The sequence below is a fragment of the Protopterus annectens genome, chromosome 1.part2, assembly GCF_019279795.1.
Source record: "Protopterus annectens isolate FY-2018-M chromosome 1.part2, PAN1.0, whole genome shotgun sequence".
Classification (NCBI taxonomy): Eukaryota; Metazoa; Chordata; order Ceratodontiformes; family Protopteridae; genus Protopterus; species Protopterus annectens.
This window is the reverse complement of record NC_056727.1, coordinates 1,250,614,331-1,250,632,692: the sequence shown is the minus strand read 5'-3', so window position 1 is coordinate 1,250,632,692 and position 18,362 is coordinate 1,250,614,331. Positions and strand designations below refer to the sequence as shown.

At 41.0% G+C, this 18,362-nt stretch overlaps 1 protein-coding gene across 1 annotated transcript in view; it reads right to left on the bottom strand.

Moving 5' to 3' along the window:
- Positions 1–17,499: 17,499 nt before the first annotated feature.
- KDM1A (lysine demethylase 1A) overlaps positions 17,500–18,362 on the bottom strand; it is a gene marked incomplete in the record, with an annotated part of 2,315,042 nt that continues 2,314,179 nt past the window's right edge. Inside the window, 1 exon segment of the mRNA XM_044060124.1 lies at positions 17,500–18,179. Coding sequence (XP_043916059.1) covers positions 17,994–18,179 — 186 coding nt within the window.

The following is an 18,362-nucleotide window of genomic DNA, read 5'->3' as shown; positions in this document are numbered from 1 at the left end:
GCGAACTATAGACCTATCATTCTAACAATCCTAATATGCAAAGCCATGGAATGAATTATCATGGAAATGATAAAACAAGGACACTGGACCCATCCCAGTTAGGCTTTAAGGGAAGGTCATGCCTACCTAAACTGGTAGACTTCTTTAAGAGAGTCACTAAGACAATGGGCAAGGGTAAAAGAGCGCATACTGCATATCTTGACATGGCTAAGGCATTTGAAACAATACCATACTTAGGCACTGTTGACAAGCTCTCTGTGCTAGGAGTAAACCCTTACATAACTCGCTAGACTGCCAGCTGGCTCACAGACAAGACACAAGAAGTCAGGATCAGTGAGACCAGAGCTCCGTGCTGGGCACACTCCTGTATGGCATCTACTTCTTGGAAATCAAGGCTAATGTTAAAGGTCTCTGACTCACCAAGTTCACAGACTGCTGTAAATTGAGAGCTATTATAGATTTCTCCAAGACACATCCATCCTGCAAAGTGGGTTTAACACAGTCAAATGACTGGTACCGGAGCCATGGCCTAAAACCAAGTGCCAAAAAATGCATTATAATGCTGTTTGAGAAATTGTCATCAAGTTAATTACTCCACTTATAAAATGCCCCCAAGAGTCTACCCAGTAATAAGTGATCTGGGAATATATGCAGACAGCAATCTGACCTTTGACCAACTATTAGCTAACATAAAAAGAAAATCATTCTATATTACACAACTTAAAGGCAAGGGTATGACATCCAGGTCCAAAAAAATTGTAGTCCCACTCTACAGCTCTTATCAGACCTTCACTGAATACAATACCCCTTTTTGGTAGGTATGTCACCAGACACCTGCAACAATTAGAATGCCCACAAAGGTTTCTAACCATGAGAATTCAGGGCATGAATACCTTGTCCTACACTGATCGCCTAAAGGCTCTGTCTCTGTATTCAGTCTCCTACAGGCTGCTGACAGGGGATCTTTGCCTGGCTTATATGGTTTCCTCAGACCTGGCCCTGATGGATCCATTGCACATCCACAAAACAGATCATATTCTTGAATTTCTGAGTCTCTTATTTTCTTAGTTAATGGCTCTAAATATAAAGCAGATAAACATAAAAGGACATCCCTGCCCAATTCTCCTCTATTCAGACACATCTTATAGGAGAGGAACCCTCCCACTTTAATTTTTGCCTCTGATCCCTCATACATCTTGCAAATTAACCTTACTACTGTGTCAAGGAATGCAAATGCTTCCAATGCCTTACTCAAAATCCCAGTTTACTCTGATGAATGTCTTCTCTGCAAAAAAGACCCACCAACAGTTGTATTTTCTTGCATTCTACTTCCCTCTGGATCATCACTGTTCTATTACTGGTGTCAAATGTTTGCCTCCCCCCTCCATGAAACCACACTGATCCATACCTATCAATTTTGGTAACACCTTTGCCATTTTAACTAGTGTAAACAAATGCTTTGTAATCATGGTTTAAAACTGAAATGGGCCTATATATAAGCTGTGTCTAATGGGTGTTTATAGGCTTCAGGTGTTACAGCCACCCCAGCTTTCTTTCTACATGTTTCTGGTTTCCTTTTTAAACACTGTTAAACCAAATCTTCCAGATCTTTATCACTTTCTTTCCTCCTAACTTACAACCTCTACAGGAATACCATCTGTTCCTGGAGTCATCCCTGCAATTTGATTATACATCACTGCATTTCTCTCATCTCCCCCTATCTTAGCTGTTAACTGTTTCGCATCATCAACCTCTAACCTTGGCTTACATAAGTCTTCCATAAATATTTCCATTTGTGCTCTTTACTGAATTCCATATTTCTCTGCTTTATACAACTTTTCATAAAATATCTGAAATATTTCTAATACCATTACAGGGGTCTAGTTCACATAATCGAACCAGACTTCCAAAAAACTTTTTTTGTCGAAATGAAGAGAGTGAACATTTACATCAGCGAAGAATTCCACAGGAAAAAGAAGCAGTTGGCCAACATCTGATCTCCACACACACATTATGTCAAATCCACCCAGGTGGGGGATCGCACCGCACCCCCAAATATATATACTAACTCCGCAATCGCACTACAGTGGGGAAAAGGGCAGATTTCTTAATGTTGGCCAACTGCTTTCTTTCCCTGTGTAATTCTTCGCTAATGTTATTGTTTGCGTAAGTGAATGTACAGTTTACTTATTTGAACATTTGCTTTTTCCATCTCGATGAAAAAAGCTTCACTGCTGTCTGGTTCAATTATGTGAACTAGACAGCCTTTACAGGATTTCTGGCTATTTTTCTTGTTATAGGCTCCCTACGTTTGGCGAAAACCCTTTCTACTTTGTTGCCTTAGTCATCTTGCTAAAAGTTTTTTGCTCTGGAGTTATCAAAAACAGCTGCTTAACAGCAATCCTTCTAAAGTCATGCATATTATCCAGATACTCCATTATTTTCTCATTAGCACTGTGCAGTTGTGCCTCTTCTTGTTCTGACAGATTCTACTTATTCTGTAATACTTAAGCCTTTGCCAGACTCTCTAAATAATCCCTATTACATCTTAAATATATATTTTTTCTTTTCTCTCTACCCTATCTTAAAACTCAAATTTTCATTGCATTCCCACTCACTGGCTTTAACTTGTGAAGAAATGTTTATCTTTCCTAATAACTCTCAAATAATTTCCACTACCCATTTCTTAAATTCCCTCTTTTTAAAAGGTATGTGGGAAAGTGCCATTGTCTCATTTTTACGTCAATATTATGATTTACTTATCTTAATTTTTATTGGTGAATGACCTGAAATAGTTAATGGTTGTGTGTCAAAGTTCTCAAGTAAATACATGCACTCATGTGAAATATAACTTCTATCTAGTTACTGTACCTTGAGGAATAAGTAAACTGTCTCACGAGTTGACTACTACTGAATCCATGTCTCCCATATCAAATATTTTCATAATTTCTTTCAGAAATCTAAACTTTTATGTTTCCCTTCTAGGTCCCACAGATGCATCCTCACTGTTGCAAATCAAGTTCCAGTCCCCACCTATAAGTTATATTCCCTGCTGAAAGCAGATTTCTCCCCAAAATTTCTTAAGCTCCATAACAGGAGTTTTTGGTGGAATATAAATACATGCCAGCATAATCCTCCCCATTTGCCAAGTAGCCCCTTACTACTACAAATCTACCATTTACTTTTTTCCTGTTCTATCACTAGTGGAGTTCCTCTAGTAATTAGCCTAATTAATCCACTTTCCTTTTGTTAGGGCGGCCATGGTGGTGCAGCGGTTAGCATTGCTGCCTCGCAGCAAGAGGTTCTGCAGTTTGATCCTCGGCTGGGGTTCCTTCTGTGCGGAGTCTGCATGTCCTCCCTGTGGTCCCGTGGGTTTCCTCCGGGTGCTTTGGTTTCCTCCCACATCCCAAAGACATGCTGTAGCTGGATTGGACACTCTACATTGGCCCTAGGAGTGTGTGTGCCTTCTGTGGAAGGTTGGGCACCGGGGCTGGCAACTCGACACTGTAAAACTCCACTGCCAAGCATGAGTTAACAGGTGATCCACTGTGGCGACCCCTACCTGGAAAAGCCGAAAGAAGAATCCACTTTCCTTTTGTCCCTGATACTCTGTTGCATCCATCCTGAAATTCTTTTATCACATTTACATGTTCATTTCTTTCCAAATGTGTCTCATGCAGCAGTGCTATTTGCACTCTGCATTTCTCAACATAATTCAGTACTCTTACCTTTTTGTCTATACCTAAAGGTCATTAGCATTCCAAAAAGTACAGTTTTGTACCTACCATAAATGTAGATGTTCGAGTGTATACCCTGCTGCAGTCATTATACTTGGGTTATCCTGCTGTCAGGCGGTCCCCCCAGTCGGCCCGAATTCCAAAGTCTTGGTCCGGCGTTGGTTGCTGTTGTTCCCTCCCTGACGTCAGTGCACCAGGGGTATATAAGAGGCATCCAACGCCATTTTCTTCAGTTTTTCTTGCCCCAGATGTCAGGTGCCCCTAACAAGTAGGCAAAATATATATATATATATATATATATATATATATATATATATATATATATATATATAAAACTATATAAAGATAAAACAAAACCCTTAGGCACAAGCAAATACACCACAGAGGTAGTATAGGATAGAGGGGTAGAGATAAGTTCAGGTAGTTCAGAGGGGATGGAGGGAGGGTAACCTGGACTGCAGCAGGGTATACACTCTAACATCTACATTTATGGTAAGTACAAAACTGTACTATGTTCATCGTGTTACCCTGCTGCATTCATCACACTTGGGTAGAATTCCAAAGCTAAGGATGGGTGGTGGAGTCAAACAGGGTTAGATGAGGCTAGAAGGCCCTGCAAAACTGCAGTGGCGAAGCCAGCTCTAGTCTTAGAATAAAGTGGTAAGTGGTAATGTTTGGTGAAGGTGTGTACTGAACTCCAAGTTGCAGCTTCCAGAATATCCTTGGTTGGCACCCCCTGAGGTAGGCTGTAGATGTAGCTGCTGCCCTGGTAGAGTGGGGCCTTATGCTAGCAGGAACTGGTTTCCCATGGTGGGTGTAGCAAAAATGTATGCAATGCCCTATCCATTTGGATATGGTCTGTTTTGAGATAGCCTTTCCTTGTGATGCTGTAGCATAGGATACAAAAAGCTGGTCAGATTTTCTGAAAACCTTAGTTTTATCCAAGCAGTAACACAGCTGCCTGTGAATGTCCAAGGAATGTAGGAGACTTTCTCCTTTGCTCTGTGGGTTTGGAAAGAAGGTGGGTAAATGGATGGTTTGATTTAGAGCCACACTGGATACCACCTTAGGCATAAAGGAGGGGTTAGTTGGTAGAGAAACTATGTCTTGATGAAAAATGAGGAAAGGCTCTACTGCCATTAGTGTCTGAAGCTCTGAAACTCTTCTCGCTGAAGTAATTGCTAGCAGCAGTTCAGTCTTCCATGATATAAACTTTAAGTCAGCTGAGAAAGCTGGCTCAAAAGGAGGTAGAGTAAGTTTTTCCAGAACAAAGTTGAGGTCCCAAGTAGGTGTTGGTGCTCTCCTGGGAGGCCTAAAGTTTTTGGCCTCTCTAAGAAACTGCCTTAGGAGTGGATGTGAAAATAAGGGAGGATCTGTGTTGTAGTGAGCTGAAATAGCTGAGGCGTGGATTTTAATAGATGAAAAAGAAAGTCCTTTGTGTAACATCTTAGTTAAATATTGCAGAATCTGAGGTATGTCAGGCTGAAGGGTATTTTGGCCTTTAGCTTGGTTCCAGGCGCAAAACCTTTTCCATTTGTCTGAGTAGGCTTTCCTGGTGCTGGGCCTCCTGGCCTCCAGAATAACATCCATAACAGCTTGTGAGAGAGGAGCTGGTTGGTTGCTTAGGTGATTTGCCATGCAGCCAAGTTTAAGGTTTTGAGCTGGCTGTGTAGAATCTGATTGTCTTGCTGTGTGAGCAGATGGGTAATTTGTGGTAGAATCCATGGTGGGCCCTGGGCCATATTCCTTAATAGTGGGTACCAGTGCTGGCATGGCCAGTCTGGGGCAATGAGTATCATTCGGGGTCTCTCCATCCTGAGTTTCAGCAGCACCTTTGTGAGAAGGGGTAATGGAGGAAAGGCATATACTGTCAGCATTTTCCAAATGAATGAGAGTGCGTCCAGTTTTCAAGCTTGATGGTGAAAAGTCCTTGTGCAGTATTTTGTTAGTTGATAGTTTTGGGGGCTGGCAAACAGGTCTATGTCTGGGAGCCCCCATTTTTGAGTTATCATTGCAAATACTTGTGGATCCAGTTTCCACTTGTGGGGATCCATGATGTTTCTGCTTAGGTCGTCTGCCAATGTGTTCTTTTTTCCTGGCAGGAATTGAGCTTGTAATTGAACTTGGTAAGCCAGTGCTGTGTTCCACAAGGTCACTGCTTGCCTGCATAGAGGGTAGGAGTGTGTACCCCCTTGCTTGTTTATGTACCACATTACTGTGGTGTTGTCTGTCCTTATGATAAGCTGTCCTGGATGTAAGAGGTCCTTGAAAGCTGTCAGAGCATTTTGTACAGCTAGAATTTCTTTTTGATTGATGTGCAGATTTTTTTGATCTGCAGTCCATATGCCTTGAATGCACCGTCCTGCCATGTGTGCCCCCAGGCATAGTCCGATGCATCTGTAGTCATAGTTTGCCTGGCTGGGGGTAAGGTGAAAGGCTGACCCTTGTTGAGGTGACATGCCTGTGACCACCATAGAAACTCCTGTTGAAGGCAGGGAATGAGAGGTATCATTGTTTCCAAGCCGTGGCTGTGTTGAGTCCATACGCTTTTTAGGTATCATTGTAATTTCCTCATATACAGTTTTGCAAATGGTATTAGTAGTATGCAAGATGCCATGAAGCCCAAGGCCTGTAGAATTTTTCTTGCAGGGAGTTGGGTCTTTGTTGCCATTGCTCTGAAGTATTGAGTTAATTGTAGTTGTTTGTCTGGCGTCAGATAAGCCATCTGGACCATTGTATTCAAGCTGGCACCCAGGAATGTCATATTTTGTGAGGGCACTAGTTTTGATTTCTTTTTATTTACTAAGTACCCTAGGCAACTTAGAAGATGTTTTACAAAGGCCAGGTGTTGTAAGAGAATGCCCTTGCTTTCTGCTTGGATGAGGCAGTCATCTAGGTATGGGTATATTTGAATTCCTCTTTGCCTGCAGTATGCAATTACCGGTGCCAGGCATTTTGTGAAGATCCTGGGCGCTGTAGATACGCCAAAGGGCAGTGCAGAGAATTGGTAATGGGTCGAACCTGCAATGAAATGGAGGTATCTTCTGTAATTTTGTCTGATAGGGACATGCAGGTATGCCTCATTGAGGTCCAACAATACTAGCCAAGCTTTCTTGCCCAACATGGGAAGAAGCTGCTGTAGTGTTAGCATCTTGAATTTGGGTACTTGCAAGAAGGTGTTTAAAACTGAAAGGTCCAGAATGGGTCTCCAAGCATTGTCCTTTCTGGGGACTAGAAAGAGCCTTGAGTAAAATCCTTGGCCTTGCTCCTGTGTAGGTACCAGTTGAATGGCTCTCATGTCCATGAGAGCTGTAATTTGTTTTTGTGCCTCTGCCCATTGATTTTGTGGCAGGTTTGGCATTCCTTTTATCTTTGGCAAGGTGTGGAAATGGAATATGTATCCTTGTGAGATAATGTCTAGGACCCATTTGTCCTTTGTGACGATGCACCAGTTGTCTGCAAAAAGTGCTTATTTTCCTCCCAAGGGAGCTGCCAAGAGAGATTTGCTTGGCAGTTTGAGGTACAAGTCATTGTGTTTGCCTTCTAGTAGTTTGTGGCCTGTCTTCTCCCTTCTGTGTTGCAGTGCCCCATTGGTGAGGTTTGTAAGGGATTTGTGCTTGTCCTCCGCCCCTTGGGTGCCTGTATTTACCCCTCTGTGGTCTGTCAGAAGCTGGAAAGGACCAATTTTATGTTGGCCAATTTCTGCTGAAGCGTGGGGGCTGTACTTGTAAGAAATCTTTGACAGTCTGCATAGATTTTGCCTTATCCTCCATTTTCTTTAAAACCTCCTCTGCTTTAACCCCAAATAAGACATCCTGCTGTAAGGGTGCATCTAGTAACTTTGCTTTAACATGATCAGGCAGAGATTGTTCCTTTAACTAAGCATGCCTATGTATAACAGACCCAGTAACAGCTGCTCTAGAGGAAGCTTCCAAGGCATCAAAACCACATTGTAAAGTATGTTTGCCCACCTGTTCAGCTGCATGCAACAAGATCCTGCATTTCCTTGAATTCAGACTGTTGAGGGTGCGTACCCATCTTTTGTTTTATTTGAGACATTAGAAACTGCTGGTATTTAAGCATGTGAAATTGACAATTTAGTGCTCTCATAGCTAGAGTAGCTGAGGTGTAAACCTTCTTCCCCCACCTATCTAGTGCTCTGGAGTCCCTTTCAGAGGGTACAGGATTTTTAGCCATAGAAGCCTTAGCCCCTTTGGGACCCTGGGAGATTGTCTCTGGATCAGCAACAGGGCTTTTGTATAGGAATTTGTGAGAGTCAGGCACTCTATAGTACCTATCTGGTTTGGCTGGAGCAGGAGGCAGAGAATCTGGATTTAGACTAGATTCTAAGAAAACATCATCCACAATGTCTAAAACTGGGGGGATAGCAAGGGGTCTGTGCTGGGGGAGTAAAAGAAACTCTCGGAGCCTTTTCTTTGAGTCGTAGTAGTCCTGACCTTCCCAGTGGAAATGTTCCCTCATGGTATGTAAGGTTTCCCCAACGGAATAATCTTCAGGGGGAGAAGCTGAGGGAATGGAGTCTTCAGCATCAGAATCTTCATAAGGGGGAAAGGAGTAATCCTGTTCCTCAGAGGAGCTTGAGGAAACAGACACTTGATCAGAGGAGGCATAATCCTCCTCTTGTCTAGGCCTTTTGTCGGGGGGGGGGGGTTGGGAACCCCTGATCAAAGAAATTAAATCTTCAGCCATTTTAAGCATCTGTTTCTTAGGCATAGGGCCTTGACCTGGAGACTGAAGAGTAGTCTTTTTTGGTATAAGAGGAGTCCTAAGCTTAGCATAAGATTTTATAGTGAGAGAGTCGGGTCTGAAGACACCTTCAGAAACCGAAGGTGTTTCTACAGCACCGGCTTCTCCTACTGCAAGGTCGTCAGTAGGGCCTAAAGAAAATGGCTGCATCGGCCTAGAACTCTCTGCTGGAGAATCCGAAGCGGTCTGGGGATCCAATTCAGTGGTAGCCAGGGGCTGCGTAGGTGCCTCACTGAAAACCGGAGAACCGGCAACCGGCCCAGCCGAGGGCTCGGAGTCTGGCTTGGATCTAGGCTGCCTTTCTTTATCTTTGCGTTTTTTTATGCACGCCGGTAGTCGGTTGCTCTGACGGCATGGTGTAATTAAATTTCCTACTGAAGTAGTGTTGTGCGAAATCAAAGCGTTGCTTAATAGTTCGCTTACTGAACCTAGCACAAAACCGACGAGTGACGTCGTGGTCTGGGCCTAGGCAAGGTATATAAAAAGAATGAAAGTCCTTATGAGGCATTTGCTTCCCACAAGAAATGCAATTGTTAACTTTTTCTGACATCGGACTAAGGCAAGAAAAGGTTCCCCAACTGGGTACTTAGCTTTGAAGACTTCGGACTGAAACTCTATTCGAAAATCTCAGGTGTCGGCCGACCGGCACTTACGAACTGCTTCTGCTTCGGGCACCGCGCGGCAAGAAAGACTGAAGAAAATGGCGACAGATGCCTCTTATATACCCCCTGGCGCAATGACGTCAGGGAAGAAGCGACAGCAACCGACGCCGGACCAAGACTTTGGAATTCGGGCCGACTGCAGGACCGCCTGACAGCAGGATAACCCAAGTGTGATGACTGCAGCAGGGTAGCACGATGAACATCAATACATGTAGTATAGCCATTATAATGAGTTACTGTTTCCACCTATTACACATGACAGCAAATTTGGATGTGCATTTACAGCTCTTGTGTTTGGCAGGTTGATCTTTTATACAGTTGTTTCTTCTCTTCTCCATTTGAACCTCTGTCACATTTTTTTAAGACTTTGTTTTCATGAAAATGTTTAAACAAAAAAACTACATTTTCAACACAGCCCTATAAGCTATACATTTAGAACACACAAAACTATGTACATCTTCAAAAACTGAAGTTTAACCCTCCTGATATAAATGTTTTAAATAGACAGCTGCACCCACAGGCATTACCTAACCTAAAATTAAGGATACAACATTAAAGAGCATGTTAAAACCTGTTCTCCCACTTGCATTGTTTGCTGGCTGTTGCTTTATCACCTTTATTCACTTCTCAAATGTGAAAAACTGTTTGTATGCTTTCAGAAAACAAGCTTTAAGCCAGAATTTTTTTTTCTTAAGGCTATGTTTAAAAGTAAATTATACACAGGTTTATTAAATGCATTAATGTATTACGGCTGCTAGGGAAGCAGCTATATTTTATTCACTTCCAATAATTTCAAACTATTTAATGAATTGCTTGCCCCTGTACCTTTAAATTTTCATTTTCCTAAGCAAACAATACTGAGAACTCTCAAGATAAATTGCTTGCTCCTGCAGACAGTTTGTTTCCATGGAACCATAAGAGAATGTACAACTGCCTTCAGCTGCAGACTCATCAACCTACTGAACACTTGCTACACAAAGGGAAAAAAAGATATCATCGCATAAGCAAAAAATGTTGCACTTCTCATGGCATTCATAATTTTATCTTATTTTTCTAGCCTACTTGTTTAGAGATAACATTTGTTTTCAGATTAAACTAAGGGTATTAATACATTCACCTATGCAAAAATAACAGAAAACACCCCAACTTTATATAAAATATAATTAGTGTACTTTTACAGTCCACCCTCAACCCCATCTCAAGATTACAACATTTAAAAGTAAACTTGTTTGTCTAGCCTTTCTTCTTTTTACATTTTAATTCATATATTTATTAACTAAAAAAGTACTTGATGACTTTAATATGTGTATCACATATATCACCACAGACTTCTTCCCACCCCCACATTTAAGACACCAGACTACATTCTACACTAATCTACTTTACTATATAATATGTAGTTTAGATCATAAAATGTTTTATACAAATACTAATTAAGAACAAAAACATTTTTACTTAACAGCTATTTTCCCTTTAATGTCCTTCTAACAATTAATGGCAAACTGTGGTATAGTCTTTTACAGCCCAACCATGTTTAACAAAGTCAACAAAAGTCCAATTTATCTCAGGCATTTTTTTTATTGCAAAGCCATATTTCACAAATGTGATTAATGCTTTATAATCTCACAGTTATTCACTAACTTCAGTGTTGCCAGTCTTCTTTCTGTTCATCTCCGTCTCCCAACACCTGACTCTGGTTCAAGTCCACGGTACTCTTGATTGTTCTAGTCAACAGGTGTGCTTTTTCAGTCTCAAGTATTTTCCTTTGGAACATTGGGAAAGGCTTAACTGGCAAAGTCTCTCCATGAGCTTGTCAGAAAAATGAGAAGCACAGTCTTCTATTTGATGGCTCATTTTCATTGGATAAACTTCAGCCTTTCAACATTCTCTGATTGTTGGGATAAATTGGTTTCTCTCCTGCCACAGTTTTGCCAGGATCAACTTCTTTCTGGCAGCATGATTGCATCAGCACTAATACAGGTCTTGGCTGCTTTCTCAAGGCTAGTTTTGGAGCACACACTTGATGTGTCCTTTGAATTAACAACTCCTACTATGGAATATCACTCCACATGCTTATTTGTGTTTTTATAAAATGAATACAGTCTGTTCCTTCCAGTTTCTCGGATACAGCAGAAAATTTAAGGTTCTCTCCGAGTGCTCTGTCTTCAGTCTGTACCATTTTTTTGAAACGGGTCTTTTTCAAAAGTGTTAGACAGCTTTTTCATAACTTCAGCCTCTGATTTTTGCAGTTTCATCAGCTCATCTGAACAGCTAGTTAAAAGCTTTTATTTTTTTTCCAGCCCTTTTATTTGAGTTGATTTATACTTCAATGTTTCATTTACTTCAATCAGCTCTGAGTACATTTGATTTATTGTTTCCTATAAATTACTGGAAGCCATCACTTGAAGCAAAGCTGGAGCTTCAACTGTTTTTTTTTTTTTTTTTTTTTTTGCCAAGCAGCTGCAGTATTCTTCCCAGTCAGTGTTTTCTCTTCAAATTTTCTAGTTGATTTTCTTTCATACACACATCATCTTCTTTGCTGGCATACAGGCAGTGTACTTACTAGCCAGGAACAGGATTTTACTCAAGTTAGCAGAATTACTAGCTCATATTTCTCATTTTTTTTCACAGAGGGAGAGCTGAAATTGCACTGCTCAGTGTGCATCCATCATGGAAGTCCCTATCTCATGAGTTATTCTGCCTTAAAAGTTATTTTAACGGATGTATGCTAGTTAGGGCATGATTTAATGGCTGCTGCTGTCCATCAGATACACCTGTCAGACTAGGGGTGAATTTTTGATTTCCTATCCACTGGTCAAGGGTGTACTTGAAAGGATTAGGAAATGGCTCTGCTTCACATGGATAGGAAGCCTTTTCCAGAGAATGGGAATGACTGAGATACATATCTGTATCTCTAACATGTCCAAGTTAAGTCACAAGCAAAGTTTAAATCCTTAGATCTAGTAGTTCTGGTGCCATTCATTTTGTGGATGAGCAAAATACCCATCAGAGTGGGATCCAAGGTTGCCTAGTATATCAGACATAGTCTCTCAGCAGTTTGTAGGAAACAGATTACAGAGATAGGGCTTTGAGGCACTCTGCATAAGACATTGAGTTCATATCCTATTTTCTTTTTGTGAGGAAGCTCTGTTGATATTACAGCTGTTCCAAGTGCCTGGTCAGGTATATACCAAAGGGGATATTATACTCAATGATGGGTCTGATTATGGCCAAGTACAGTGGCACAATGACTTCCTTGGACCTAGATGTCATGTCTTTACTACTTATAAGTTGAGGGAAACAGAATGATTTTGTACAATCTTAAGATGCATATAGGTCAAAAGTCAGGTTACTATCTACACAAGTCCCAAAATCCCTGAATATTGCGTCTCTTTTAGGGGTGTTTTATCTATAAAGTAGTTTCCCTGGGTGACGGACCTCCCAAAGAGGTAATATTATGCATTTCTTGGCATTGAGTTTTAAGCTGTGGCTTTAGCTTAATTTTTCCTGTGTTAGATCTTCATGTAAATATGTTAGTATTTTTTGGGGGGGGGTCCTATGACTGCTCCTAGTTTGCAATAATCTACAAACTTGGCAAGCCAGAGGTCCTTGACATTGACCCTGACTTCTGAAAAATAAGATGCCAAAGATGACCAAACCCAACACAGAGACCTGGTGGACGCCATTGATGACTGGCTTCCTTGTGGACGTAGACTCTCCAATCCTAGCTTCCTGAGTCCTGTCTGTGAGCCAGCTGGCTATCCAGCAGGGTTTATGCTCAGTTTCTTGAGTTGGTTTACAATGCCCAAGTAGTGTATTTTATTAAATGCCTTAGCTACGTCAAGGTAAGCAGTATGCACCACTTTGCCTTCATCCATTGCCTTGCAGACCTTCTCAAAGAAGTTAATCAGGTTCACTGCACATGACCTGCCTTTGACAAAAATAACCATCTTGAGTCAGTCACTTTTCCTAAAATAAATACTGTAAAAACAATCTAATACACTTTATCAACCCCAAAAACTGATCTAAACATAGTTTCTCCACAGGAAAAAAAAACATGATTTAGAATGTTTAAATCAACTTTTAAACTGTCAAACACAAAATTGTGCTCCAGTTTAAAGTACAGCAAAATTGCATGGCAGTTAAAAAACACAATCCTAGTTTAAATGTACTTTCCCACACAGGAAAGTAAAGTAAATTAAACTATTAAAAATAATACATGGAAGCACCCCCAAAAACAGAACTTATCTGCCCAGTAATGGAACAGCACAAGACAACTGTAGCTCCTCTGAAGCCTGGAGAGGTATTTTCTTCAATGGCAGGAAAGTGCAGAAGGGCTAGGAGCCCAAATCTATTTTTTTTTTTTACTCAGCTCGGCTGTCTGTCTGTTAATATCCTATACAGGATAGAACTCAGAAAAGCAGCTTTAATATACTGACTACTTAAACTTATTGAGGGTTTATGTGAAAAACACAAGTCAAACATAAGAATTTAGCTCAACTTCAGTTAAACAGGAATGCCATAAAATAACTCTAAAATACAAACTAATATACAACAAAGTGAATCATGGCTGACCTTTACTGCAAAGAACATTATAAAGGAACAGAAAGAGAGCCTTTTCTTTTCAAAAGAATTCCTCTGTTGAGCCCAAGTGCGTAACCTACTTCTAGAAGGAAGAGTGGAGCTGACAGGTTCAGCGCAAACTTCACCCCCCCTCCCCACCAAAAGGGCAAATATCTATCCCAGCAGAGTGCTGCCCCCCTGACATCTCAGATGCTCAGGTAAGAGCCGCCCTCTCCAAAGCAAAAAACACAGCATCAATGGGACCGGACGGTGTCCCTGGCTGCATCCTACATGAACTCCAAGAGCAGCTAAACCCAAACATAAAACTACTGTTCAATCTCAGCCTTACTACAGGATATGTGCCCAAAGAGTGGCGTACAGCAACAGTGGTCCCTCTCTATAAAGGTGGTGCCTCAACGGATCCTGGAAACTATCGCCCCAGAAGCCTGACTAGCTTGGTCTGCAAAGCTATGGAAAGGATCACCATGAACCTCATAAATAAAGATATTGGGGACCTACAGACACTGGATCCTACCCAGTTCGGCTTTGTTAAGGGCAGATCCTGCCTCTTAAACCTGGTTGATTTCTTTGAAACAGTCACCAAGGCCATTGACAAGGGGAAGGTGGTCCACACAGCCTACCTGGACCTCGCAAAAGCCTTCGATACAATACCCCACTCGGGCATTATAGATAAGCTCACCAGCTTAAATATAAACCTCTATGTCACTAGATGGATTGCAAACTGGCTCAAGGACAGAACCCACATGGTTAGAATTGCTGGAGCCATGTCAGACTCCAAACCAGTTACAAGTGGTGTCCCACAAGGCTCAGTCCTGGGACCTCACTTGTTCGGTATATATTTCTCGGAGGTACAGGCCAACATGGAAGGACTGTGGCTGACCAAGTTTGCAGATGACTGCAAACTGGGCACCATAATCGACTCTCCAGCCGACACAAGCATCCTCCAAAAGGGCCTCATAGAAACAGACAACTGGTGCCAGAGCCATGGCCTCAAGCTAAATGCCAAAAAGTGTATAGTCATCCCCTTTGGCAAAAACAAAGTGCCCACAAATTACCACATAATATGTGGTAATACATTAAGTACAGAAGAAGTAATTAGGGACCTGGGGACCCAAGTTGATAGCAATCTCTCATTTGACAACCACGTGGCCAAAGTGGTTAGAAAAACATTTTATATAGCCCACCTAATCATGAAGGGATTCACATCTAGATCAGGGGAGGTCATCGTGCCTCTTTACTCATCCCTCATCAGGCCCATAATAGAGTACAATGCCCCTTTTGAGATGTACCTTACCAGACACCTGCAGCAACTGGAAAGACCCCAAAAGTACCTCACCAAGAGGATCAAAGGGCTCAAACAGATGCCATATGCTGCCCGGTTAAAGAAACTCCAGCTCTACTCAGTGGCATACCGCCTGTTCAGAGGGGATCTGTGCCTGACGTATAAAGCCATGTCCAACCCGGAATTAATGGACATGCTGCACCTCAGAAAATCCAAATCCCATCGAGCTACGCGCTCGAGAGACTTGAACCTCAGCACTGAAATAAATAGGACATGCTAGAGGGACAGATTCATAACCCAGAGGCTCCCTTCACTCTGGAATAAAATCCCAGTCCAGGTTAGGCAGAGGCCCTCATTGACTCTCTTCAAGAGGAATCTTGATGAGTGGATGGGAGATTATAGGTTTACCCCGGGTATCACTTCTGTGCCACTGTTAGACAGAGGCACAGTATACTAACCTCGAAAAAGGGCATAGCAAAATAAATTTAAAATGGGTGGCGAAAGCCAAACACATTCTGGCTAGGCTTATAAATGCCCTAGGGCAGATAGCCTAGTATGAACCTATGAACCTAAGAAGCTCTTGAGTTTTTGCTAAAAGCATTCTTTGATGACTGAAACACAATAAAGAATATTCTTGTCCAAGAAAAAAAAAAGAAATACTTTAAACTTAATTTCAAATCATTCCTCAAGCACATGATGATTAAATAAAAAATTAAGGAAAAGATGCTAGTGTGTGGTACTTTTCGTGACAATGGAATAGATCAAAGATATCAGAGTGCAGCTCTAACTGGCATGGGGGATTATTTCAACCAAAACCAATTTTGATTCTGCTGTGAGAATGGCATTTAATGATCAAATTTCCACACATAGTACTGCTAAAAGTGTCTCAAAGGAAGAGGACTTGAACACTGACTGAGGTGTTCTCATTTCATCCTACCTGTATAACTTCAACCAATAAATACCGATGATAAAACAGAATGGCATCCACTTATAGTGGTGTTCGATGAGTTCTTCTAAAGTCTTCTTATTTTGGTTACTACTGGAGTGGAATCCCTAGAAAAATGTAAAAATGTTCACACTACAAGAAAGGGTTAAGCATCAAACATATACTTTAAGGGTTAATATGATCAGAATTTTTTTTCAGTCACAAAACAAACTGATTCAACAATGACAGTAGTTTAACAGTTTTTTTTTTAAATCACTCACTGAAAGTTAACCAATAACACAAGAAATGAGAAAGAATACATTTTTGTAAAGCTGGGCTAATGGAGTTGGCACATTATATAACTGCAGGATAAGAAGTGAGATTGACACTGTATAATTTAATGCATGGATACTTGCTACAGGCTGCCACTTCTGGTAGCCTGTGAGTCAGGCTTTCAGCATAGTCTACAGATGCTAAAAGAGGGATTCACAGTTATTGGATTTGCTTAATAACAGCCTTTTCAGGTTTGTGGTAACTCAAAAGCACAAAAGTTAGTCCAAAATACAACCTTGATGTTATAATTAACTAAAAGCAGATTTAATATTCTGAACAAGATCCGAGGTAACAGTACAAGGTAGGGATTAAGGGCAAGGGAAAGAGCCTGAGCCTTGGTTCCAATGTCTAAGAGTGGCCGAAGTTGGCTCCAATTGGACCTGAATTACTCACTTGTTGAGGACAGTTAGGAGAGAACATCGATCATTGCTTAAAATCAACAGCATGGATTAGCATAATAGTCAGGTTTATAACTTATATGACTGCTTTGCTTATAAAACAATACTCTAAAGCACTCAAATGCACAGACAGCTCTGAAGTCTCACCAGTAATACGGATACTGGCTTAAAGGTGAAATAGGATTCACACATATGGAAAACATCTTGTCATACTGGCTGCTACCTCACAGGATTGCCCTGTGTGTGAAACTCAAGCAACAGGGAAGGCTCAATACAGAACAGATATGAGGTAAACTAAAAGATAACTTGTACAGATCAATTGAACACTGAATTATTGTTTTAAAGCTGGTACACAACTATGATAAAATGAATAACATGGAAAAATAAACTAAATCAAAAGCAACCAAAGTTATCAGTTCTTTTTCAGATGTGTCCTAGACGTACAGGGAATTTAACAGACTTCTTTAGGATCACAGTAGGCATGTAAGCAGAGAAATTCAAATCCAATCCTTTTAGTTTTGTAGACCAGTCTTTTACACACTATTACTTCACAAAATAAATGACGTGTGTCCAACAAAAAAAATATGCCATCAGTGGGTAATAAATCTGTGAGCACTATCTGAACTCCGGATAACTGCGCTGCTACATGATTTCACCTGATCTGTCATCCTGCTTAAGTGTAGTGCTGAATGAAGTGATTAAAGTAAAACGGAGAAAAATTCTGCAAATGTCCAGTTTTTGGGTTGCATATACTCCTTTACAAAAAAGGACCCGCAATATCAAAGTCTAAACTGACATACTAACAAAACAGTTGAAAAAAAAAGAGAATTTTAATTTTAGTGAAGTCTACACATTTCTTTTGAGTAAAAAAGACATTGTATGCAAAATATAGTTCGCTAGCAGCTGCACAACCCCCAAGAAAAACATCTATGTTATAAGCAAACAATTCATAGTAGAAAAACTGCTCACAATTTTACAGTATACCAAATTAAAAAAAAATAAAGTTGAAGCACACAAAAAAGGATGCTGTAATGTCTGTTAACAGCCATACTTTGCAAAGAGTTAATGCTACAAAGTTCCAGACATACAGTTTCACCAGCCGACACTCAGTTGGTTCAAATGCTTGGAGTAGATATGCCCCTCCCACTTAAGACGCTCTCTTTAGGCTCATTGTTTGTGTAAGTCTGCTCCACAATAACAATTCCAAAAATAAACTAGGGGGCAATTCAGTTGTAGATGAGCTAAACTCTCAAGCACATGCTACTATAGAGATTTAAACAGTTCATCAAGATTACTTCTGCAGTCTCAGATATTCGGTGATGGCTGTGCAGGAACTACTGTTGTAGGCTGGCGGGGAAGTGTATACATGGCTCCCAGGAACTGGTCTGCAATTCGACCAGCTTCCCTTAGTCCACTGAGCAGAGCACCATGTACAGTGGCAGGGTAGTTGCGAATTGTATGCTCTCCAGCGAAGAACAGTCTAGGAATTGGCTGTGAAAGACAAGTGTATTTTAGTATTGGCATTATACTGTAATCCCAACAAGATCATGCATCAACAGAAATCTGATACAACAAAAGCAAAAATGAAAGACATTCTCACTGTGTAAAGTTACCTATGATGGGCCTCTCACTTGGGGGTCTGTGATGGCGTTTATCCCATTTTTCATTCCAGTC